The sequence below is a fragment of the Anoplophora glabripennis genome, unplaced genomic scaffold (genome assembly GCF_000390285.2).
Source record: "Anoplophora glabripennis isolate ALB-LARVAE unplaced genomic scaffold, Agla_2.0 scaffold1, whole genome shotgun sequence".
NCBI classification, from domain to species: Eukaryota; Metazoa; Arthropoda; class Insecta; order Coleoptera; family Cerambycidae; genus Anoplophora; species Anoplophora glabripennis.
Window position 1 is genome coordinate 1,341,629 of NW_019417028.1, and position 25,621 is coordinate 1,367,249.

Sequence of the window (25,621 nt, forward strand, 5' to 3'; positions counted from 1 at the left end):
AACATAAATGTCACAAAAAATCATTAATGTTGCAAAATTTCAAAAAAACTATATTTTTCCTGATTACTTTGAACAAAAATGGACACGAAGTTCAACCATGATATTCTGATTTACATATTTCTGCATTTTCAAGATTAAAGACATATATTAATTAATGGATAGTTAATACATTTGTGCGAATACAATGTCCAAAGTAGTCAAGAAATAAAATAGAAGACAGTTTCTGTGAAGTAATTCAACATTTTTTAACGGCAGACGTATTTTCATCAGTACTCTTCGGACAGTTATCTGTTCCATTACACATCAAACAGTATACAGGGTCGGAAAGTCCCCATGGTTCATCGGCCGTAATGTGAGAGCGATAAAGTAAGTCATAGAAATCCGTGCGATAGAGAAAGATGGCTATAATGAAGGCGTCTAATAGTCACCGCCCATTTCGCCCTTCCACAAATAAGAAGTGGATCTTATTTGTGGAAGGGCGAAATGGGCGGTGAGTATTAGATGCCTTCATTATAGCCATCTTTCTCTATTGCACGGATTTCTATGACTTTCTTTATCGCTCTCACGTAACGGCCGATGAACCATGGGGACTTTCCGACCCTGTACACATCTTCATTAAAGACAGTTCAGGAATTTTTTTAGAATTGTTTTAATTACCTTACCTTTAACCTTAAAGTAACTGGTTGCAGAAAAACTTAAGCAGGATTCTGAATTAAAAACGTCTAATTCCAAAATTTATGACATAATATTTGAATACAATTACTTCAACGAGTTTAAATTTACACCAATACAGCTCAACCCTGAATAAAAATATAAAAAATGTATGGTTCTTTTGTAACGTTCGATTAATACTCTTCCCCCCAATTGATTTTCGTTACAATTAAGAATTATAGTTGAAATAAAATTGATTGAGGTCCGTTTTACAAAATTTTGCCCAAATTAATACAGGGCGTAGCAGTATCCTGGCAACAAAATTACAGAAACATGAACGTAAATTCGAAAATACTTCGTCTTTGAGACACGAACAGTTTAAATTTTTTTTAATACTCATTTATTTTATGTTTCCTGGCACTGATCAGTACCGATAGTCCTATTCTACCTGCAGTTATAGTTTTATTAGAACCACTTAGAAAATGCGAGCATTCTTCAAGTCGGATTACGATCAATACCATCCAGCGTTAAAGATGCACAAAAAAGTTGTCAAGATCAAGAAGTTGTCTTTCCTCAAACGTGTAGCCATTATAATAGCAATGAAAAAATTTAGGGGGAATTAAATCTACGTTTAGAAATTTTTTGCGACATTTTTAGAAAAGTAGAAAGACAAACATTCGCTAAAATAACCGTCACTGATCCCAAACCACACGAATTCCTGAAAACTTGTAAAATCGCCACTTCATGCGTATAATTTATAATTAAGCAAACAACCATAATGATTTGAACATTAATCAAAAGTGAACTTTTTTCGACCTGAGGAACCTGACCTATAAAAATCGATGTTTACTGGGTATCTACATCTATCTCATAAATAATCGACATTATTAAACGTCAAATCTAAGGAAACTCTGATTTCTTTGTAAAAATGTAACATGTAACACAACACGACTATAAAGACACCTGGTAGGCATATTTCCGACGAGACCTTCAAAAATTAAGTACATTTTTTTTTGTCTTAAAATAAGGCACTAAAAAGAATGTAAAAACATCCCGAGGGCAACTTCGCCCCAACATGGTTATGTAACGTCTGCCACTTCGACTAAATAAAAATCATAATCATTGTACGGGGCGTCGGCAAACTGCTACAAAAAATTCAGCGGGCGATTCTACACGACACAAATTCCTTTGACACTTCCAAGAATTCGAAATTAACACTTACATAACTCCAGTTATTTCTTTTAAACGGTATTTTACATAACCTCAAATTAAATTATCAGATGTGCTATGGAAACAATTGGATAATAGAAATATAAACTTGACAACACTGCTTCTAAACTATACATGAATTTATTATTATAAAAATGACAAAAAACCCGATGAAGTGGATAAATATATTTTTTTATTGATTTCGCAAAATTACGTTTCATGTAAATGCTAAAAACACAACAGAAATATATTGGAGTGTGATGTAATAATGTGTTTCTTACCTTGAATGACATTTGTATCCATGAGCCGATTGTTTCATGGCACTTTTGATATTTTTGTTGAAGTGCTGGAATTAATATTTGTGTATTTTTCCCATAAATTTTTCCTAAAAATCTAGTTATAACATGTCGAATTCAGTGAAAAAAATTTGTATCTACAGGCATATATCATATTCTATTAAAAAAAAAACAATTGTCTATCACTAAGGAGGCACTGAAAACAAATGATAGTGTCAGTATGTAGTATTTTCAGAACGATTAACGTCAATCTTTTGTTTTCGATAATCAGACCAAAAATGGCGGAGTTGCAGAGGTTATGTAACACGGTCAATAACGAGTTTTACCGAACGAGTAGAATCACCACCGAATTCTTTCCTCACGGCTCCGGAACACCCCGTACACCACTACTAACACAGAAATTAAGCATACCAGGTCGTGATTTATTAAATCTGCTGGTACGTGTGCAACATCGTTTTAACTTAGTTACTGTAGAAATCTCAAATATATTATAAGGGCATTGGTTCCGTCTGGATAATCGGGTTCGAGCGAGTAAACGGCAAAACGTACAAATAAGTTGCAAAAGAAAACCTAAAAACTAAACTGGGAAAATGCCAAAAATACAACGACCTTCCTCGAACCCCCACCATCCAGACCGATTAAAACTGGGTATTTTAAAAACTAAATAATTTAAGTACAAGATACAGTGGCCCTAGATTTCTAGAGCCAGTACATTTACGTTATGAACGTTTGGGCAGCAACGACATCTCCTCGTCCTTGCTGCTGACCTGGATGTCGTCCACGGGACTGGACTTGATAGACCCGTTGATGTCGCGGGCGCTCAGACGGTGAGGGGGGCTGGTATTGCTGTAGTGGGAGGGAGTTTTCGGACTGGTCTGCAAGGATAGGTTGTCCTTTATCTCTTGCGACTTGGTCTTGGAAGATTTCCTGTTGGGGGTCCGTTTTCCGTCGCTCACCACGTCGTCCTCATCCAGCGAGTGCAACAGCTGGATAGATATTAAGTGTATTACTTTGTTTGTTAATCAGTATATTACAATATTTTCTTAAATATAAACAACTGTTTTGGAGATGCCAGTTATGTGGATATGAAGACGGGGATTTCATCCATAACCTGTCATTGTACTTGCATTTTTAATGGTAAAAACACAAATGTCTTGGGGTAGCATTTCTGTCACCTCTGGACATTAAAAAGATTCCAACAGAGCTTTCTTTAAAATAACTCTTACTGGCGGCATGCACGATAGGTCGTAAGACCTGAGCGCTAAAAAATAAATATATATGGGACGTTCCACGTCAAACGGAACAAAGTTGTGCCCCAAAATTCTCGTTGGCAGATGTGAACGAATAAGGGCTTAAAAGATTCGTTAGGAATGCCCCTTTCGAAAGGTGAGTGGCTCTTTCGAAAAATTTAAAGTAGCGACCCAATATGGCGGCTAGAAGTCTCCAGAAAAATCATATATTGGAAAATATTATTTGTAAAAATCTCATATTAAGATCAATTTAATCGGATTATTATACATTAAAATGTATGTATTTGACGTACTTTTAAAGTAACTTTATTTTTTTACTTATTTCAAAGTGGCGGATCAATATGGCATCTATAAAGCCCAAAAGCCACTAAAATTCACAAAAAATCAGTACTAAAGATCACACAGCAATTAAATTTATCCCAAAATGCCTTGTTTGGAGTTTTTATGGATTATGAATAATATCTAGTCAATTTATCGAATCTCAAAATGGTGGATCCAACATGGCGAGTAACTAATCACAGATATTATGAAGAAATCGATACTAACGATCCCAGAATCATTCGTTTTAACTAAACAAGGCTCACTGGGGGGTTCTTTAGACCCGTAGTCTTAACTTCCAGAGTCAGATTGTCGATCTCAAAATGGTGGATCCAATATGGCGCCCACAACAATCATGAATTTCTAAAGTTTACTGGAAGTACTTATAATTGAACAACTGAATTTACATAAACAAGGCTTACTAAAGGGTTTTCGTGATTTCTGTTTGATATGACAGTCGAATTATCTATCTGCAAAAGCCGCTAAAATTTAGAGAATTCGTTTGAATAATTTTTCTATGCTTGCAATCATATCGATCATCCTGCATTTTCTTCATTTCAAAACTCGCATTACTTTTTTTATTTTTTTTATTTTTGATTTTTTATTTTTTATTTTATTTAATAAAGTAGTGCGGGTTTTGAAATGAAGACGGTCCCAATCCTGTATAACGGTGGTCGTCGTCTGTATAACGCAGAGAGCTTTTTAACGCAGAATGCAGGATGATATGATCACAAGCATTGAAAAATTATTCATATGAATTGCCTTTAAATTTTTACGACCTTTGTAGATAATTCGACTGTAATATCAAACAGAAATCTCGAAAACCCTTTAGTAAGCCCTGTTTACGTAAATTCAGTCGTTCAATCATAAGTACTTCCTGCAAACTTTTGCAATTAATGCCTGTTATGGGCGCCATCTTGGATCCGCCATTTTGAGATTCGACAATCTGACTTTGGAAATTAAAACTAAAGGTCTAAAGAATCCCCCAGTAAGCCTTGTTAAATTAAAATGAATGATTCTAGGATCGTTAGTATCGACTAATAATATCTGTGATTTTTTACCCCTATGGGCGCCATGTTGGATCCACCATTTTGAGATTTGATAAATTGACTCTAGAATATTCATAATCCACGATAACCCCAAACAAGGCTTTTTGGGGTAAATTGAATTGCTGCGCGATCTTTAGTACTGATTTTTTTGTAAATTTTAGTGGCTTTTGGGCGCCATATTAAATCCGCCAATTCGAAATACGCAAAAAACTTTAGTTACTTTAAAAGCACGTCAAATACATATATTTTAATGCTGTATCTGATTAAATTGATCTTATTATAAGATTTTCACAAATATCCTTTTCGTCCCATATGTATTTTTCTTGTTGTTGGAATTAATCGTTACATTGATTATATTTTTATTCGTAATACGATATTTTTAGTTGAAAAATGTTTAATTTTTTAAAAGATCAAAAAGTTTAGGAGGAATCTGAAAACATCCGTTCCTGTTTTATGATATTTTCACAGTAATTTTTTACCATGGCTGTGAATTAAAAATAAAATATAGTGTAAACAAGCATAATTTCAGGACGTTTCGCTGTATCGCCTTACATATCTTTTCAGTTTTCCGACACATAAAACAGATTAAGTAGGGCTATATACAATGTGCTGGAAAATTCATTCAAAATTACAGGGGATATGAAAGTTTTTAAAATAATTTTTTTTTACCAGTTTTCAAATTTTTTATGGTCTTTTTGTTTTCAGTGTTCACAAGAACTAATTCTTAAAATTTTTTGATTATCTTTGTTTTTGTAGTAATTTGAATTTGTTCGATTCTACTAAAATTAAAATTATACGAAGATTTTCATATAATGTGTTGGTTTGCTTAAGACAAATTTAGGGGACCCGTATTTTTTATTTTTGCCAAGTTGGCCCCTCTTTCGGAGTTACAGCCCCCTGAAATCCACCCCTAAGAATAGTCTTTTTTATATCTCAGAACCCTGTTGTACGAGAATCACTAAATTTGGTACACAGGGGTTTCATCACATGTGGAATCTTACGCTTTTTGGCAAGTTATAAGTTTGATGTATGGAACTGAAGTGAAATAATTTGAGGAAAACGTCTTAGATACTTCGAGTGATAGCTTGTGTGAGTGACTCCAAAATTGATAATTATTGAACATTTTTTAAACTTTCAAAGCATTTATTCTCTTCAACATGAAAAAAAGTATAAGCATAAGAATTTGTACCAATGTACCACTTAAAAAAAATATTACCTTAATACATACTCTCGCCACTTTCTTGATTGTCGTAATAATCCTTATACATGATATCTATCTCGTTAATGTTATAAACACTGTTATAATGGAGCATCTAGGAAGCAAAGGAATTGGGTTAGGGGGAGAGGGGCATCGGCCTAGAATCTACGACTCACCTTGTCTACTTCCTCATCGAACTGCTGTTCGGTTTGGTGTTCGCCTTTCTTGGATCTCTCCATTAAAGTGGCTCTTTTAGCAGCCAGATACAGACTTCTCTTTATTTTCAGGTATAACACTTCGGTCGAGGCTCTAACCGAATAATCGGGAATGAAAGTGTGGCGCAATAACGAATCTATGTTCAATGATTCTAGACTTCCCATGGTAGATGGCGCCACTGATGGCGATTCTAAAATAAAAAGTTGAGAATCGGAATGTAAGTATAATACAAAATAAAATAATAACGAAACGATATTAAACACAAAAGAAAAAAAATCAAATTGAAAAGAAAATTGCGGGACTTACCAATTCCTACAGTTTGAACGAGTGCTTGGGTACCGAAATAGGTGAACGGGCCTCCTTCAAACATCAAATTTTCTTTTCCCACGGTCACCTCAACACGACCCTCCAATATTATGACAAAGAAATCGACAGGTTTGCCCTGGTCATAGATGACGTTCGTCGGGTCCGTACGCCAGTCCTTATTCTTCTTTATGTGGATCACAATGTCTTGCTTAAGAAGGCGTCGAAGGATTGTCTCAGATATCACATTGGGATGGAAGGGTTCAACGCCTAAAAAAAAAGCCTTGAAGACTCTTGACACTGTTAATTCAACCAAAACAAATCTTTTAATTAGTATGAGAAAAATTCGCACATAGATCAGAAGCGGGATATTTTAGGACTGGTTTCATATTTAATAATCGCCCTTTGCAACAGTTTAGTTTACTTAAGAAACATATCAGAACTTACTTGTACTCAAATATTGATAAGCGGCAAGAGTTAACTGTGGGCTAATTCTCATTTTGTTTGGTTCCCCGCGCTTCTCAGCGAAAACGCTGAAGTCCTGTCTCCTTTCGGCTATCCTCCTCCTCTTAGAGCGGTTATCAGCTAAAAAAATTATAATTCAGCACATGAAACACGCAAATGCATCGCAGGTTCTTACTGAAAACGTCCGTCTCATCCATAATTTCAGCCTGGATTAACTCCTCAATAACGTCCTCAAGAGTTATAAGCCCGATAGTCTCATAGAACGGATCTCCCTCCCCTTCGTTATTAACCCGATGAACAAACGCCATGTGTCCTTTGTTGCCCTCTTTGAATATCTTGAACATCACATCTAAGGTGACGTCCTCAAAAACGAAATTACAAGGATTTTGGTAAAACTGGCACAGGGTCTTCAAAGGGGTGTTGTCGTCGGGATCAACAAACGCCAAATCTTTGATGTAAAGCATGGTAACGATGTTCTGGCGATTGCCCTCGTATACTGGGATACGCGAGTAACCGCTCTTCATGATTTCAGATACGGTCTCGAAGTCCAGAACTGTTTCGTAGTCCAACATGAAGACATCCTCTATTCTCGTCATTACGTTTGAGACAGTTTTCTTGCGGAGTTCCAAGGCTCCGCTGATGATGTTCACTTCATCCTTATCGAGGTCATTTTCACCTGTTGTCACCTGGAAATTAGAAATTCTGGATTAATATACAATTCAACAATCACATATACAGGATGGTACAGTACAAAATGAACAACATTCAGGATACTATTTTAATCGAACTATTTTCAATTTTAAGTAACTGGATTATTAATTAATTAATTAATTATGAACGTAATAGTCCTTTGTAAAGATTTGATAAAACATATGCAAATGCGTCGCGCCCTAATAAAAAACTGAAATCAAATTACATACTGATAACTGGATGTAACATTAACATTAGGTATGTGGTCTGGTAATTAACCCTGTGTCCCGAGGTCATCTTGATTACTGCTATCGTCTGTTTTATCCACAGTCATGGAACGAATTAAATGATTAAATTAATGCAATATTGGTATTTGCCTACTACCGCGGTCCCATATATTAACTCTAGCGCACGATAAAATAGCGGAAACCAACATCCTTTTTTGAGAATTATTATTTTAAGTGTTAAAAGTTCGCACGACTAAAATACGACCACATAAAACCGGTCGAAATTGTTAAATTGATACCAAAAAAGTTTTTGTTCTATTCTTATTTTACTTCTAATGGTGTAGTCTTTCCGAAGTCAGTTGAACATGTATAAAAACGCCCAGCAATAAAATTGAATGAGTTTCATAGGCGTCCCTAAAAAAGTTTTCTGCTAAAGGTAAAAAATTATAATAATTTGTATATAACGTGTAGAAAATTTCTCTTATGTGTTCATTTGGCCAACATCATTTTAATTATTTATGTACTCAAACAATTTTATTATATTCATGGTAAATTTCATTTTGTTTCGTTTCAAAAGGCCTCCAAAATGCCATGTTGTAATAATATTAGTAAACAAAGTATCCCTCTTATTTCTCCCTTTCGCAATTGTAATATGAATGATTAATAAATTAAAATTACCTGAAGCACACCAAATTCCGCATTGCTGCAGAGCACTGCTAGTCAATTTGCCAACCACTTGTCAACAACTGAGATTTATTGCCCGGTCGCCCAGTGCGGCTGTGTTGCAAAATTAATTGCTAACTAACACTAGAAAACGGGACATTTTTCGAAGAAAGTTTTAAGTTTTCCTTAGAAATAACATTAGAAATTAAATTCCCTTATAGCAAATAATCAGTGGCACCGAAATTTCAGAGTTTCTATTGACAAGTAAATGTTCATTAGCATATTTCAACCGCCTACATCAGAGATATTTCTCAACTTATAAAACCCCCTACATCATTTTTGTTATAACTGTTAGTTCTATGAAATAATTTTCCCTTATTTACGCGAAATTTTCTCTAAGTATACAGTTAGAATCTATAAATATAACACTGTTTAGGCTCAGCTAGAATACAACTGAAAAATTAAAAATTATTGCTCTTTATGCCTCAACACAAATGATTAATTTTACAAAAAATTGTATACTCATTTTACCTTCACAAATTATAATCAAAACTCAATTTTTGTTTATTAGTTTTCTTGGCAATAGCCTAATAACATATACAATACCGTGGCAGTGGGGTTTATTTTCCAAGAGATGTAAATAAACTTATTAAGATGAAATTTCGCAGACAGAAATAAACCAGATGGATGTAATATGTAACAGAAATGAAAACATGTCCGGTATATTAAAAATATTATAATTTATATTATAATTTTTCCTCTCGAGGAAAAAATTTAATATATCTAGAGTATTATTTTTTTATATAACATATTAGATAAACGTGGCGTAATGCCATGAAAATCTCATGCATTTTCACCGTTTCAAACCGAATAAGACCTTGATTAAAACAATGATTGCGCACAAATTGCACGCTTTAGTTTACTGAGGCCAATTTTCAGCAGTAATTGCAGGAATTAAATTATATATCACTTCTCTGCACATTTCTCTTAAGGTCATTTCTTTCGAGGATCAACAGCTACTTTCTTAGCAAATTGCAACACAGAAATTACTACTTTGAAGTGTCTTAGTAGTTGGAAAAGTGACACAGTAGTTGAAGGATATATCGAAGATTCTCTTGCAACAAAAATCAATAATGGAAAAGATAATTCTGACGCTGCCTTTACTACTGCTTGTTTTACGGTTACAGTAGCGAATACTAATAGAATATTTCACAAAAATGGGCCTTCTTGTGTTAGTGACTGGAATTTGATTTGAAACCAAACACTGCAGCTGTTAGACAAAAAAAAAACACTGCTATTACAACACTTGTTAGAAATGCCGTATTATTTGAAAAACATTCCTACACTTACAAAAGTCGTAACTTTATGTATTGTTTGCTATTTTAAAATTTGATAAATATGCAATTTGGTAACTGCGTTTTCATATAAGAAAAATATCAATGGTAGGCGACCAAAGCTTGGTTTTCGATTGGCAACTTCATTTAAAATATACTGAAACATAAATAATTCTTTTGTTGCAAATATTTTTCAAGTTCAAATTGCTGATAAAAATATCCCAAATGGATAATAATCGTTCATGTTCAACGTATCATTATGTAAACATATAAATATTTTGATCAGAGATAAAATATATCAATATCGAAAAGTTGTTATTTGAGATAAAGGATAACATTTAAAATCAAATTTTTAGTTAAAATATTATTTATAGAGATACAATATTGGGTATGCATATGCATTATCTCAATAACATTGAATTGTTTTGATATAATTTTCGCAAATACAAAAATAATTAGTGATAAAAGTGCCCGTTTTTTTGCAGATATATTTATGATGAATTAAGCCTAATTTAGAAGAGTTATAATACTGATTTTATTATACGAAAACTAAAAATGTCGGTATTGTTACTGAGAAAACATGTCCAACTAGGCAAATTAACAACGATAGTCGCGAGAAGGGGTTAGTGACATCTCCAAGGTTTAACATCCATTATAATAGCATATACAAATTAAACATATTTAATTTACTTTAATTACTTAACTAAATACCATTTATGAGTAGGCATTTTGATATTAAGACTTACTACATGTGTTGCCGTGATTAGGCTACAGCGATTTAAGACGGTGTCCCCATGAGCTACACAACATCTGCCCAACATCGACACAACATTCAAACGACGGTGATGCCATGATGTATGTATACAAACGAAGCTAAAAGACACGGAAGGAGGTACACGTAGTACTAATCGAAATTTCTGTAGGACAAAAAATATGTACGGGCGCAACATCGAGGAGACATATGTTATACCGATGCTGTGTAGCTTCGCGAAGATACGGGCTGTCGTGAAATGTCACGCAGGTTTTTGGGGCAGCTCTCTTGTCTTCAATTTGTTACCTTCATGACCTTTCCGACTATCTCTGCATCTCTGCCAGAAAATACGTGTGTAATTATGAAATGAAACAACTGAAAATACGTGAATAATGTAATTTTTTTATAAATTTTGTTCTTTTAGCCCTACAAATTCAAATGAGACATCAAACCGTATACAAGTTGAAAAAAACGCGCTCTACAATACAGATTACAAAATTTATTTTTATCTATTAAATATACGTTTAAGGGATATTGTTCATAGCATTATGTAATTTTTTATTTTCGCAAAAAAAATATGGTCTCATGACGCATGCACATATGTATTATCTTTTATGAGTAAAACGGGTTATTTGAGACATCAAACCGTATACAAGTTGAAAAAAACGCGCTCTACAATACAGATTACAAAATTTATTTTTATATATTAAATATACGTTTAAGGGATATTGTTCATAGCATTATGTAATTTTTTATTTTCGCAAAAAAAATATGGTCTCATGACGCATGCACATATGTATTATCTTTTATGAGTAAAACGGGTTATTTGAGTTGTAAAATTACTTTCTAGGTAATCCCTATTATTAATATTTAAGACTATTTAACTTTGATTCAGCATTACATCTAAATAATAGAGAGCTATCTCATCTCACAATCAGTACAATAATTTATAAAATCAAGGTTGTTCACCACGAGATAGAAATGATTTTAAGAAAAAAAGTTTCATATGAACATTAAGTTGACGTATTTAAATAGAAGTAAAAATTCACTAAAAATTAACTAACCAATGGCGGAGACAAGGGGAGTCCACTGGGAGACTCAGAATTTTATTACATTTAGGATTTCTAAGAGAAACAATTTCTTCCATCTTCTTCGAACAATTATCCGTTTTGGGAATTATTTGTTAAAAAATATAATCTTAAATACAATATGATGTCTAAAAAGTTAAAAAAATCATTGATATAAGAAATTTCTAACATTCTGAGGATGTAAGCTTCTAAAAAAAATTAAAATTTGGGCACCAATAATTTTTTAGACTTTTCGGCAGATTACATCATATTTAAAATTGTATTTCTTATAAAGGTTTTAAGTATACTATTTTTTTTAGATATTTCTTCTTATTCGACTGTGTGATCTTATTACAGAATTAAAAAAAAAACATAACTCTAGACAGGCTCGTTCTTTGAATTAAATTGAAAAGATCTCATTTCTTAGAAATACACGAATGAAAAGTGCCAATACAATTTTCTCAACATTTTCGCAATTTTCATGTTCCTCATCCCCATTTCCCCACTAATAAAAATATTTGTAAGTCGATTTGCGACATTTTGGTACATAATCTATTCTTTTAATTCCAAGGTCCTGTATCACGAAAACGAGACGTTCTAGGACTCACACTCATATGCAACTTTTTACTTAAAATACTTCGTTCTGTCTCTAGATGAAGTTTCCCGATGAAAACCAGAACCACATACATGTGCAAAACGCCTAACAAATTTGGATTATGTCAAATCATTTCGAACTAAAAATGTTATTTACAGAAAATTTCAACGACACATATATTGATAAATTATAAATAGGTAAATTGCTCTCAAGAAAATGCAGTTGTGAAAATATCGAATGAAAATTGAATATTACGCACCGGAAATATATATATTTATTTTATTTGAAGACACAACAAATAAATGATTAAAATAAAAATATAACTCATAAACCGGAATTGTTACAAGGTCAACATAAATTAAAATGGTTAAGCAGAAAGGCCATTTCAGAGAATAATAAAATTTCATAATGCGGGATCTCTTTCATAAGACACCTCGTTAACGCTAAAAATAGAGCCTGTTATTTTAGCAAAGCTGACGCTAATGCATAATTCTAATTATTTCCGTTTTGTTCAGAATTACAATGAATTTGAAGCAATTTAACCGAATATTCCAATTTGTATCACATCGAGTTTAATTATTTTATAGGTTCTGAATTTTCGAAACCGGGAGAAATGCTCTAACTAAACTTGGAAAATATATAATAAATAATATAATGCGAAAGATCGCCTTATTATTAAAAATGTTGTCACCGCCTTTCTTGGTGGTGAAAATTCAAATTATTTTTTTCGTGGCTGAAAACATACATACGTGTTGAATTTTCCAAACCGAAATAGTTGCACTTACCCAAATTTAGATAAGATATAGCTAATAGAATGCGAAAGATCGCCTTGTTATTAAAAATGTAGTCGCCGCCGTTCTTGGTAGTAAAAATTCGAAACATTTGGAATTATTCAATTTTCGTGGCTGAAAACATATATAGGTACTGAATTTTCGAAACCGAAAGAGTTGCATTAACCCAAACTTTGATAAGATATAGCTAATACAATGCGAAAGATCACCTTGTTATTAAAAAAGTTGTCACCGCCGTTCTTGGTGATGAAAATTCGAATTATTTGGAATTATTCAATTTTTGTGGCTGAAAACATACATAGGTATTGAATTTTCGAAACCGAGAGAGCTGCACTAACAACAATTCAAAATTCATTGCAATCTGCAGTAACTGATATATGATCTGCTGTTTTTTATGTAGCCTTAATGAAATGATGCGCATTAATTCAATTTACGGAAATATGGATTTTATTACATTACATAATTGGATACTATAACAATGTTGACTTTCCATCTCGTAACTATGAGTCATTACACCATATCTTACAATTAGAGAGGATACGAATTGTATGCACATCTCTGTTTTATGATTTAATACGTGTTTAACTATTAATTGATTAATTAATTACACTAATTAAGGGGAAAACTGAGATTAGAGAAAAAGTTTGTTCGATCGATACAGATATTTTTTTAATCCTAAAGGTTTATGCTGTTGCGGTTTCCCACAGCAACCATCAAATATGTTATCTTACTCTTTCTAGCACATTTATGTTGAACATATTTTTCCTAATAGCATTCGCTCAATCATTAGAGTCTTATTTACAAAGAAAAATACATCATCTCACTGAAACATGTGTTCTTGTTTTACTTACACTTATAATACTGTTCTTTTTGTCCGTTACACTTTTGTGTTAAATCAAGGAAAATCTCCTACTTTGTATAACTAGTCATCATGCTATAAAGCCCAACCCTATGAGAAAACCCTAGGATACATCAATATTACCCACCTGAACCAACAAAATAAAAGCATATTTTAACACCGTCAAGGTGAACCTCCCGATCAATGAAAAGGAAAGGTAGGTATAAAAATTGCTATCTATTTCACGAGAAAATAGAGATAACAGGTCATCTAAGCAGACTCGTTATTTCTATATAAAATCGACTCGGTTAACTCCAGTGCAAACCGGTTGCTCACATATTCGACGTATACAGGTATAACAATGCTCACGGTTATGTCACATTTCATATTCCGTTGAAATTAAAAGGCAAAGAAGGTAGTTTCAGTGCTATGAAATTATTGCGATGTCAGTATAAACAGTGTATACCGGTGAAGTTGAAAAGAGGAAAAAGTTTTTTGTTACCCATTTTATGAATGTTCTGCTTGTGTGTAAATGACAAAAATATTGTTTTAAATTGGAGGACAAATAAATGTTTAGTTCAAAATTAATCCATGCTTCAAAAAGAATTTGTTGAACCTTCGAAAAGTTTCATACAAGACGCAGATTCCGACATAAAACAAGACAAAGACAAAACATCACAAATGACCTATGCAGGGTGGAAAAATACATTTTAACGCATGTTTCGAAAATTTCCAGGGACAACACTAGCCAAAATCCACCTACAGAAATACTATTCAACCCAAAACTGACGCAGACCTCACTGATGAACTCCTTGCGGATCCAGCGTCATGGGTGATCGAACGTCAGCCCGAGAACCAAGCGGTTCAGTAACCAGTGTCGGAATCTAGTTAGTACATATTGTACGCTCCAAATTTTCAAGCTTTTATACAGATACAGATGTTACACGCATTCCATTTATTGTTGTTACATACGAAATAATCAATAAATCTCAAAAATTCGAGTTATATTTCTCCAAAGAAATAGAAACGAGTTCAAAGCTACCATTGCTTCATAGCCTTAACCACCTAGGCTTTGTCCAGCTTTCTAAAGGATAAACAAGTTCTAAAGCTACCATACACAAGTCCTCCAATTTAAAAAGCTCTAAAGCTTCCATACAAACAGGACCTCTTAAGGCTTCCATACAGGCACTTTAAGGAAGCTATACACGCAAGCTTCAGTGCTCCTGTCCAGAACACCAAACACAGTGATAAAAAAGGCACAGAGTACCGTAGTCTACTGAGCTCCATAAATAAAAGAGATTACTGAATAAAAGTTCAGTTCAGAAAACCGAAAACGTACATTTTAATTCTAAACAACAACTAAATTTTTTCGTCGATATATGTGAACAATTTTCTCGATGAAATTTTTTGTCATCTTATTCGAAAATTTGAGAAATGAAAATATGTTTCAAATTACGTATTTTTGATCAAACAGGACCGCTTTCCAAATTTGTACTAAAACATTTTTTGTGATAAATATACCTCCCTACACATATTAAAAGTTGGAAAAGGATTTTTGTTTCTCAACTGGTTGATTTCTGAGTTGTATGGGTGAGTGGTAAGAGTGTAGAGAATACCCTGTATACGTTAGCCAACTCAAAACTACATTTTTGTATGTTTTGTGCACAAGAAAAATTTCTCCCTCCCTGCACAAATTTCCTTACATCTTGTATTGAACAAGACAGTCGAGGCAATCTACGATACTTAAATGTTTGTTAGTGGAAAATTCCGTGGTTGTTTTTGGCAAGCTAAATGTAATTAGGTTATTTTATGCAGTTTTAACACTACACTCCTCGACTGCATGAGTATTAGCAACAAATAAACGAAAAGCTATTAAACAAAGTTTCAATGCAATATAAACTGACCACTTCTATTTTTAAACAATTTGATTCTACCATGTTAACAAGAATACTATTGAGAACACTTAAATTAAGTTTAATAAATATCTGGGAAATGTAATTCGTTATTTCCGTTCATTGTGGTTTTTACGTCTAACCATATTATCCACACCACAGATTTCACTATTAGTTTAAAGTGACTTTCAACTTGTAGAAAACGTACCAGATTCTTATCAAATTATCTTATTTGCTAGGGTACAGAGACAAGGTATGTCCTAATAAATAGTAAAGTGACAGTAAAGAAAAAAAACATAATTCATCTTCGAATGTTTCTACTTGATGTCATCGATGTTAAAAACAAAAATAATAATTTTCAACATATCTATTATAGTATTTCCGATCTCAATAGACCCTGTATATAAATAGGAGCCAAAACTTATTCAATTATATAATCTACGGACCACATAAATACCTACTAACGGCGCAACGGCCCTGTATGAGCCCGATGCAATTATTAATTCAGCTGTGTTCTTGAATCCATTACCATATGATATATGCAAATTTGTTATATATGCATGCCAGTGACAATTTATTGTTTAAATGTTGACACCTTGATGGCGTTGTATCAACGATATAAATAAATGAATGATAGTTACGTGCTATTGAAAATTCAGGTAAATACTTGTATTGTTTCACTAGCGAAATTAAAGGATACGAGGTCTGTCCAGAAAATAACTACTATTAGAGAGATATTTAGTGATATGCGGTTGGCAGCATTGCGTTGCGAGTAACCTTCTCTCTAGTAACTTGTTTTTAGATTACTGATATCTCATTTAGTTTTCGTGATATTGTTATTTGAGTGCAACGTGTTGATGATTTTTGAAATGTACTTTAAATAAATGTATTATCACGATTATCAGCAACTTCCATTCGATAATACAGCATATCTAACATCAAGAATCAATAACTGAACAAGTTTTTAAAATACAACGCATTATTATACAGAGTGTCCCGTGTAAGACAGAAACTTAATAGCTCTGGTAATATTAATAATAGGAAAACATGTATTGACTGTGACTATTTATTTGAGCATTTTCAATTAATTTTTTCATTCTACAAAACAAAATTTATAAGCCCAATCCTTTGACTGATTTTTTTTATATTGTGTGGCATTTAGAAATCATTTTAATAAAAAAAATCATAAAAATCAAATTATTTAAGTTCTATAGACACAAACTGTTAGTTCATAGAAAATAAGATATATTGTGTTTATGTAAAAATAAATTAAGTTCATTATTACTGAGTGTAAACTTCCTTTAGATTTATTTAATATGTTTTGATATGTCTTTCATATTTAATTATGGTGTTAATATCAATCCCCAAGCATTAAAACACGTAATATATAAACAGTTTTGATCCGGAAAACTGATATAACCCTCAACACGCGATCTTGAGTGATTTGCTTTTCGTCGTACACCATATCAGATTTCTGTGAGCCTGACGATCTAAGAACTCGTGACTGATTATTACGAGGGCACGTTTTTCGATTAACTAACGATATCTAGACACACAAAAATTCCTGCCAATGCCTCCGTGCATATTCATAATAAAATTAAAAATAACTACTAGACGGATATAACTTTTGCCAAGTGTGACGATCTTTCCGACGTCTGTTACGGAGTTGCTGGCGTAAAATCAGGTTTTTTGGGGAAGTGGCCAGACGAACGGAATACCTAGCCGAAGAATAAATGAATGGTACCAGTTTCTTTTATTTCCAATCTATTCAAATCGGCGATTGTATTATGTCGAGCGTGGTCGTAACGGTTTGTCATTGTTCATTGTAAACGGATCCTTAATATTGACGGCGCTAAGATTTAGGGACTTTTAGTTGACAGTAGTAATCATGCGATGTTGGTTGCCTAAGCCCAGCGGTCACGTGGTTGGTAATTATTTATGAAGATTAAGTCGCAGGGTGTCAGATCTGGAGATCGAGGAGGCCAAGGTATGATACCTCTTGTGGAAATAAACCTTTCAAGTTCTTCGGAAATTTGGGAGGAAGAACACGTCTCACTTACTTCCACAAAAGCACAGACATTAACCTCTTTTTCTCTCTTTGCTTCGGGAATTTGACGAGGTTCCTGATTGCTACATTTCGTACACCCATTAACACATCCACACTCCTAAAACTTATGAAAAATATTCAAAACAGTTCTAGCAGTGGGGACTGGTTCGTCGGGGTATGAAAATATAAATCGACCAACGACTATCTCTGCACTTTCTACACGACAATACCATTTAATAATATTAATTTTTTGTTCGACACTGTACACTATTTTTATTTTGCAATATTCCGTCTACCTCTTACCAAAGGTTTGAATGGAATAATAATAAAAATAAAACTAAACAAACAGCAAATCGCTTTAGGTATTCGGTCGGTTCACAAAAATTGCCACGGGGCACGTGCGCTCCCAAAGCCAATCAATTACGAGAGTCCGAGTCGAAGCCTCGATGATATATGTCATGTCCGACCCCTTTCACCCGAAATTGATACGGGAGATGCGTGTAATTTACTTACTCTATGCGAAAGATTTACTTAGCCAGATCTGTATATGAAACAAGCTAGATAAACAAAAAAATTGTTACTCTGTACTCATTTTGATTAGAGTTTGGAGAATTAAAACAGAGAAGTTTTTTTCTCATTGCGATATATTTCCAGTTAGAGAAAAAATAACAAATATTTGTGATTATTAGACATCGGAAACTTTAATTGTTTTCAACACATTGTATATAAATTATTATAATTTTTTACCTTCAGTAGAAAACTTTTTTAGGGACGCCTATGAAACTCATTAAATTGTATTGCTAAGCGTTTTTATACATGTTGAACTGACTTTGGAAGGACTATATCACATTCATCCGCCTAACATTTCCGATCTCTAATAATTACCTATAAAATTAATTGCCCATAGTATTTCTTAAATACCAGGCCTGTTCTCAAAGATATTCTGCTTTCTTAGATCTCATTCCATTCGCAAACGTTTAATGAATAATGTAGCTTTCATGAAAACGAATTCAAAACATGCGAAAAGAACAAAATTAACAGACGGCTATGAGTACTGGGCGGTGAAAATTACTCCGTTATAATTATAGAAATATCACTTGAAGTTGCGAGAATGATTTTTGTTAAATAAAAAATGAATGTGAAATAATAAATATTTGGTACAGATCTATGCAAGTTAGATTACCCTACTATCTATACTTATTTTTAAATTAGTGGGTCATATATTAATAGAACATACATTTTAGTTATTTCTACGCATCTGTGCAGTTCTAAAAAGCACAAAAACAGTTTTTAGTTTACAAGTAATAAACAAATAAGTCATAGTTATTACATTAAAATCAAAAACATAATTGTAGAAATGTTTTTATCTTTAATCGACTACATACATGCATTTTTAGAGACCTATACATATTCCACACATTTTAAAACTACTCCAGAGATAATACCGTAATCTCAAAGAGCCCCAAGTTGTAACATTTATATAACAACTTGTTCCTTGCGCAATGCGGATAGATAAGTTTTCAAGTGTTTTTGTAATAAATCATTACTGCCATTCGATACACTATCAGCCACTCATGTTTCCCATATTTCGAAGAGATTAAATTAATTGCGCTTCAAAGTAGAACGTCAGCGATGGCCATATACGAATCTTAAAACAAAGCTTGTTGACGCAAAATAATCATTCAATTTATTTCCTAGGATTACGTCCAATTATTTCCAATTTTATGTTCTTTTAAGATTAGTGGGTTCTTTTTTAGAACTCAATCTCAAACATATGCAAAGGATGACATGCAGGGAATGCGATTCCATAGGCGTATCATTTTAGAGAGTTGCTAAAATTATTAAATACAGAACAAATAGCCAGCAATACCCGTACACCATTCCATTTTTATCAGTACTCATTGTAATAACTAATAACTAAAATGTAAGAATAATAACACGTATTTCCCTCTAGTACGCTTATGATCAGCATTAACAGGCCTTAACTAGAAACGAGACGGAATGTCAAGCAATCAAATCATCTCCGAAAATAAATATATCCCAACCTATGTTAATCGAAACTTTTTTTTCTTATTTTATGGAGTTCAATCACCACGTTTGACCTATATAATTCAATACACCCTGTATTATTTGATTTATTATTGTTAATCGAAACAATGTTGTCAAGTAGCCATTTATTTTTGTTCTAACGATATCGACTGTTTATTTATAAAAAAAGGAAAATCTTATCCAGTTATCTACACAACAGAATTAGATTGAGGTCAACGTTTTGTGGCCAGGTCTTGGCTATGTAATTACAGTTAACCGTTATTTAATAAAACATCGAAAAAACAACAACAAATTTCATAACTTCGGCATTTTTTAAATATTATGTAGACTGAGACCTGAAAATATGTTCATTAGTTAATTATTTCTTTGTACATTTGACAAAATGTGTAAATATAAATGAGATTCTACTACGCAAATAAAAAAATTTTCTTCGACATTTTGTTTGCAATGAAATTTTTCATTTGAAATATTGATACTTGTTACCGATAGTGGAAAACCCAAACTGAAACATGCGAGTCTTTAAATTTTTACTAGACTTGCTTTTGTACGAGGGCTGGTTAGAAAATAACCGAATTTATTTATTTTTTAACTTTAATATTTATTTTATACATTATTTGTCGTTGTTTCCTTCAAAGTACTCCCAACCCCTATTCGCACACTTTTCACAACGGTATTTCCATTTCCAGAAGCAGTCCTGGATAGCTTCATTTGAAATGACCTTTAAAGTCTATGACGAATTTGCTTTAATGTCATCAATAGTCTGAAAAGCGCGTTCTTTCAGCACGATATGAACTTCGAAAATAAGGAATAATCACAAGGAGTCAGGTATGGCGAATAAGGAGGGTGAAGGAAGAACAATAATCTGATTTTTGGCTCAAAACTGACAATTCTCAAAGCTGAGTGCTCATGGTGCAAGAACCATGAGTTGTCCTGCCACAACTCTGATCTCCTTTTGTGGATTTCCCTAGTTTCAAGCGAAATTTTCGTAGAAAATCGCACATTTCAAAAATCGCCACTAACACTAAATGAGATACCAACAATCCAAGAACATGTGGTTACCAAGGAGGTTATGCGCAACGCAGTGCTGCCAACTGCATATCACTAAATATATCCAGATCTCGATCAAATCGCTAGAAAAATTTTTCTATTCGCAAACCGAAATTTCCTCATGCCCCAATCTTCAGTTAATAGGAAAATACTAGTTTTTAGGAATATTTTTCTAAAAAATCATGATTGTAAACATAAAGATATTAATCTTATTCTTCTAAATTTAGGTTTTCCATTAGCACGCCTGTAATAACTAACGGCCTTGTCGTTGTCGTTGCATCTTTTACAGTAAAACATATTTGCAATACATAAGTTTAACACAGCCTCGTTTTACGTGCGATGTTGACAAGGTCGTATTTTTGTTTGGGTCGTAAAGCTTGACTAATGCAACTCCTTACGTCTTTAAACACATAAATGAATTCAATAAACTGGAAAACACTCAGGTAAATATTTCCCAGAGCGTAAATTCACACCAGTATTTACTGAAACATTTCATTCTCAAGGTTATACGTTTCTATCGTATTTCTAATCAGATATTTCAGAAAAAAAAATGAATTTCATTATTCTTTAAAATCTTAAAGTAAAAAGTACTTTTCCCTCATTTTAATAAGATTGTTTCCATATAGGTTTTCTTAAATAATGCAAAAATAAAACCTGAAATACAATTGTTTATTATATGAGAAACAGGTAGCCTTATCGAAGTGAAATTTATTTATTTCTCTTCTTAAATAGCATTAAATATGAGAAAAAGCAACAAATTTTCGTACATTCTCATCTCAAAGACCCCAAAAATAAGTATTTACTTCAAATATATTGCCAAAAAATATACAGGGTGGTCTAGATTTTATTAGACAAACTTCGGAAAAGTACTAAACGACAAAAGTTAACATCACTTTGCTCTATGAACATAGGCGCAGAAAGCCACCGTTTATGAGATACAGGGTGTTGAAATTAACAAAAATAAAAAAAATTAAATATCTGGAAAACCGCTTCATCAAATGTATCCAAATTTGATGTTAATTTTTGTTGTTTAGTACTTTCCCGAAGTTAGTCTATTAAAATCTGGACCACCCAAATTCGTTTTATTTTTCCCTATTTCAACGTTTTGTTTACTTGGATAAAATGTCTCATAATTCGTAAACCATTCGACAAAAATAAAGGAATGTTTTTTCATCCGGAATGATTCAGACCGTTATAAAATGCATTCATATTACCAATTCTTTGTTTCTCCGCCACTGGTTTTTGAATTTGGTCTGTGTGCATACAGAACTAGGAGAAATATTTGAAAAAAATTGTGTACCAAATTTGGATAAATTTGATAAAGCGGTTTTCGAAGTATTTAAAAAAAAACTGTTTTATTTTTGTTAATTCCAACGCCCTGTAAGTCTCATAAACGGTGGCTTTCTGCGTCTATGTTCAGAGAGCAAAGTGATGTTAATTTTTGTTGTTTAGTACTTTCCCGAAGTTTGTCTATTTAAATCTGGACCACCCATACTAATTTTGTCTGAATTAAAGCTTTAGTTATAAAAAAAGGTAGGTAACTCAGAAACAAAATATTGTGTCTCAGATGTTTATATAACGCCCTGTATATAATTAAGCTAAAAAGCTTAGGTAAATTAATGTTTATTTGACAAAAATAATCTTTTCAAATTGTGTATTTTCTACGACTACCTACTCATCAATGTAATTTGTGCTACTCAATTGAAAATGTTTTATTTCAAAAATCGGGTTATTTCTATACCTTCTTGACAAAAGTTTTAACAGTCTAATAAACTACATATTTTCAATCGTCGCATTCTGTGTCGGAAAACACCGCAAAAGTAACAGGAAAACAATACCACCGTTACTTATAAGAAACATATTTGTTACACAGACAATCTTTAAACATTAATCGAATCTTTCTCACACTCCAGTTGTTATAATTTTATTTAGTGCTGTTTCATGACAACACGTAACCATATATACAGGATGATTTACCCGAATGAGACGGAAAAAATTATTGATATCTCCTACAGGAAGTAATAATAAATACAAAGAGAATGACAATAAAATAGGAATATCCTTATGAATGGCGCCCACCGACATCATTTGCCTAAAATCATATGAAGATGTATAGTCTTTCCGATGTCAGTTGAACATGTATAAAAACGCCTAGCAATAAAATTTAATGAGTTTCATAGGCGTCCCTAAAAAAGTTTTCTGCTAAAGGTAAAAAATAATAATAATTTGTATATAATGTGTAGAAAATTTTTATTATATGTTCATTTGGCCAACAACATATTTTAATTATTTATTTCCTCGAACAATTTTATTATATTGATGGTAAATTTCGTTTTGTTCCGTTTCAAAAGGTCTCCAAAATGCTATGTAATAATATTGGTAAACAAAATATCCCTCTTGTTTCTCCTTTTCGCAATTGTAATATGAATAATTAATAGAAGGTGCCTATAATTAATTAAAATTAACTGAATCACACCAAATTCCGTAGTGCTGCACTGCACTGCTAGACAATTTGTCAACCACTTGTCAACAACTGAGATTTATTGCCCAGTCGCTCAGTGCAGCTGTGTTATACACCGTTTGCCCACGCGAGCATTCCTCCTCTTGGTTCTTCAATTGAGATCGGAAAGACTATACTGCTCAGTACTCTACACACAGCTACATTTTCCCATACAGCATCTTAATTATGTAATATGATTGATTACGTTACAATATCACTAAACAAATTTCAAGGACACTGTTGATACGCGGTTCTATGATATACACCAATGGAAGCTTATGACAATTGAAGTGGTTGTATTTAGATAACGAAGAGTGGGACTCGTACCGATCTTTTGGGTATTATTTCTAGGCTCACATAAAAAACTTTAGTGACGAGCCGACCATCAACTCTCAAAAATGTCAGGTTATCTATGATTTTATATTTCACTCATGGCTATCTGATTGTGAGTATAGAAAATGAAATACAAAGACACAAGATTGCCTTTTTAAATTATATCTGTACATATTGATTAATTACTCGCAGAGCTTTGCAGTGCCTACATAAGGTGGTATTGATTTTTGCTTCCCCAATATATTACTTGTATTATTCAACAAAACCTCTACGTATAGGTATATAAATATTGTTTTACATTCCCGTTTTTGAAATTATTTACTTTACAAAAAAACATGTTTGAAGAATATTTTTTAATAGCTGGTCCGCCACCACAGAGTCTAAGCCCGAGAACAACAAGGGCAGGTCAAAGATTCCTAACTAAAACCAGGTTAGATATCTTAAAATTGATTAGGTTAAACCTTATAAGATCCACTTCTTATTTGTGGAAGGGCGAAATGGGCGGTGACTATTAGACGCTTTCATTATAGTCATCTTTCTCTATCGCACGGATTTCTATGACTTTCTTTATCGCTCTCACGAAACGGTCGATGAACCATGGGGACTTTCCGACCCTGTATTAGTAGCAGCATGGAAAGTTATGTTTACATTATTATTAAAAGTGGCGAGTCGAATCGCTAGAGGCCGACGCGAAACATTGCAAATTTATTAATAGGCTGATATTTTCCTTCAGCGAAATTGGCAAGGAGCAGCAGACTAGAGTTTGCACAATAATAAAAGGTGTGGAATGATTGACTGGGTTGGGTAAGTTATAAACGATAAAAGTAAACTAATGGACTACTGGTCGACAACTTTTCCGATATTTTTCGGAAAAAAAATGAACTTTTATTTACATATTAAGTTATGAAGTTAAAATTACGACTCATTAGAAATGCAAAAGATGAAAACATTCAAATGTGCTTCTATTCTAATCAAAACCGAAAAAAATATTAATATGCCCCATGCTGGTAAAAATTCAATAAAAAATTACTTAGTATGTCTCAACAACATAATATAATCATGACTGTAAAATAATAATTAATTTTTATGGTGCAACTTAACGTAGAAATAAGTAACAATATTATTAATATTTTTCATATTTCTTTGAAATCTTAAATGATTATAAGACACTTTGATCTTTACCATCGTACACTAACACATTATTATCATTAATCACAATTATTTAATATCATTACTTTGTTGGGCAAAACAGGAGAGGTACAATTTCTGATGTTGTTCTTCATTGCGAAAAATTAAAGTTGTTCTAGTTTAGCGTTAAGTTTTGTCACATTCTGGGTGGATTTACTTGTTATATCACTGTCTTGCTAAAAGTGCGATTTCTTGTCTATAAAACATCAATCTTATAATAACACTAATTTACACTAGTTACAAATCAATTGCAAAACATGTAGTGACTGCGTTTGAGTAGTTTGTGGTGGTTTGCATAAAAAAAACAAATTGGACTTTGCTTTGAAGACATATCTAACAATCTTAATTTAAAATTTAAATATATACTTCTTACAACGGTACACTTGTTTGTCCTGTGACTGTGACAACTAAATGAATCACAATTCTGATAAGGACATGTTAAATCAACAAAAATAACTTTCCATGTATAAAATAAAAAATAACAATTACATATTGCTACATATAAAGCGTACTGTCTTAAATTCCCAATAAAAAAGGAACATGTTCTAACATCACACATCACAATGTTTGCTTAAATTTTTAATTTTTTCGCATAATTTGATGCCAATAAACTTGGAAGAAATATGTCCTCGCATCTCTGTACGAGTATACTGA

General features: G+C 32.8%; 1 protein-coding gene across 1 annotated transcript in view; it reads right to left on the minus strand.

The window, feature by feature from the left end:
* Positions 1-540: 540 nt before the first annotated feature.
* The window catches only part of LOC108911394 (metal transporter CNNM4), a 56,658-nt gene continuing 31,577 nt past the window's right edge, over positions 541-25,621 (minus strand). Inside the window, exons 5-9 of the mRNA XM_018716362.1 lie at positions 7,131-7,641; positions 6,938-7,075; positions 6,494-6,760; positions 6,148-6,377; positions 541-3,142 (exon numbers count right to left, since the gene is read on the minus strand). Of these exons, the coding sequence (XP_018571878.1) occupies positions 2,876-3,142; positions 6,148-6,377; positions 6,494-6,760; positions 6,938-7,075; positions 7,131-7,641 (1,413 nt within the window). The 3' untranslated portion in view covers positions 541-2,875. The remainder of the gene's footprint in view (positions 3,143-6,147; positions 6,378-6,493; positions 6,761-6,937; positions 7,076-7,130; positions 7,642-25,621) is intronic.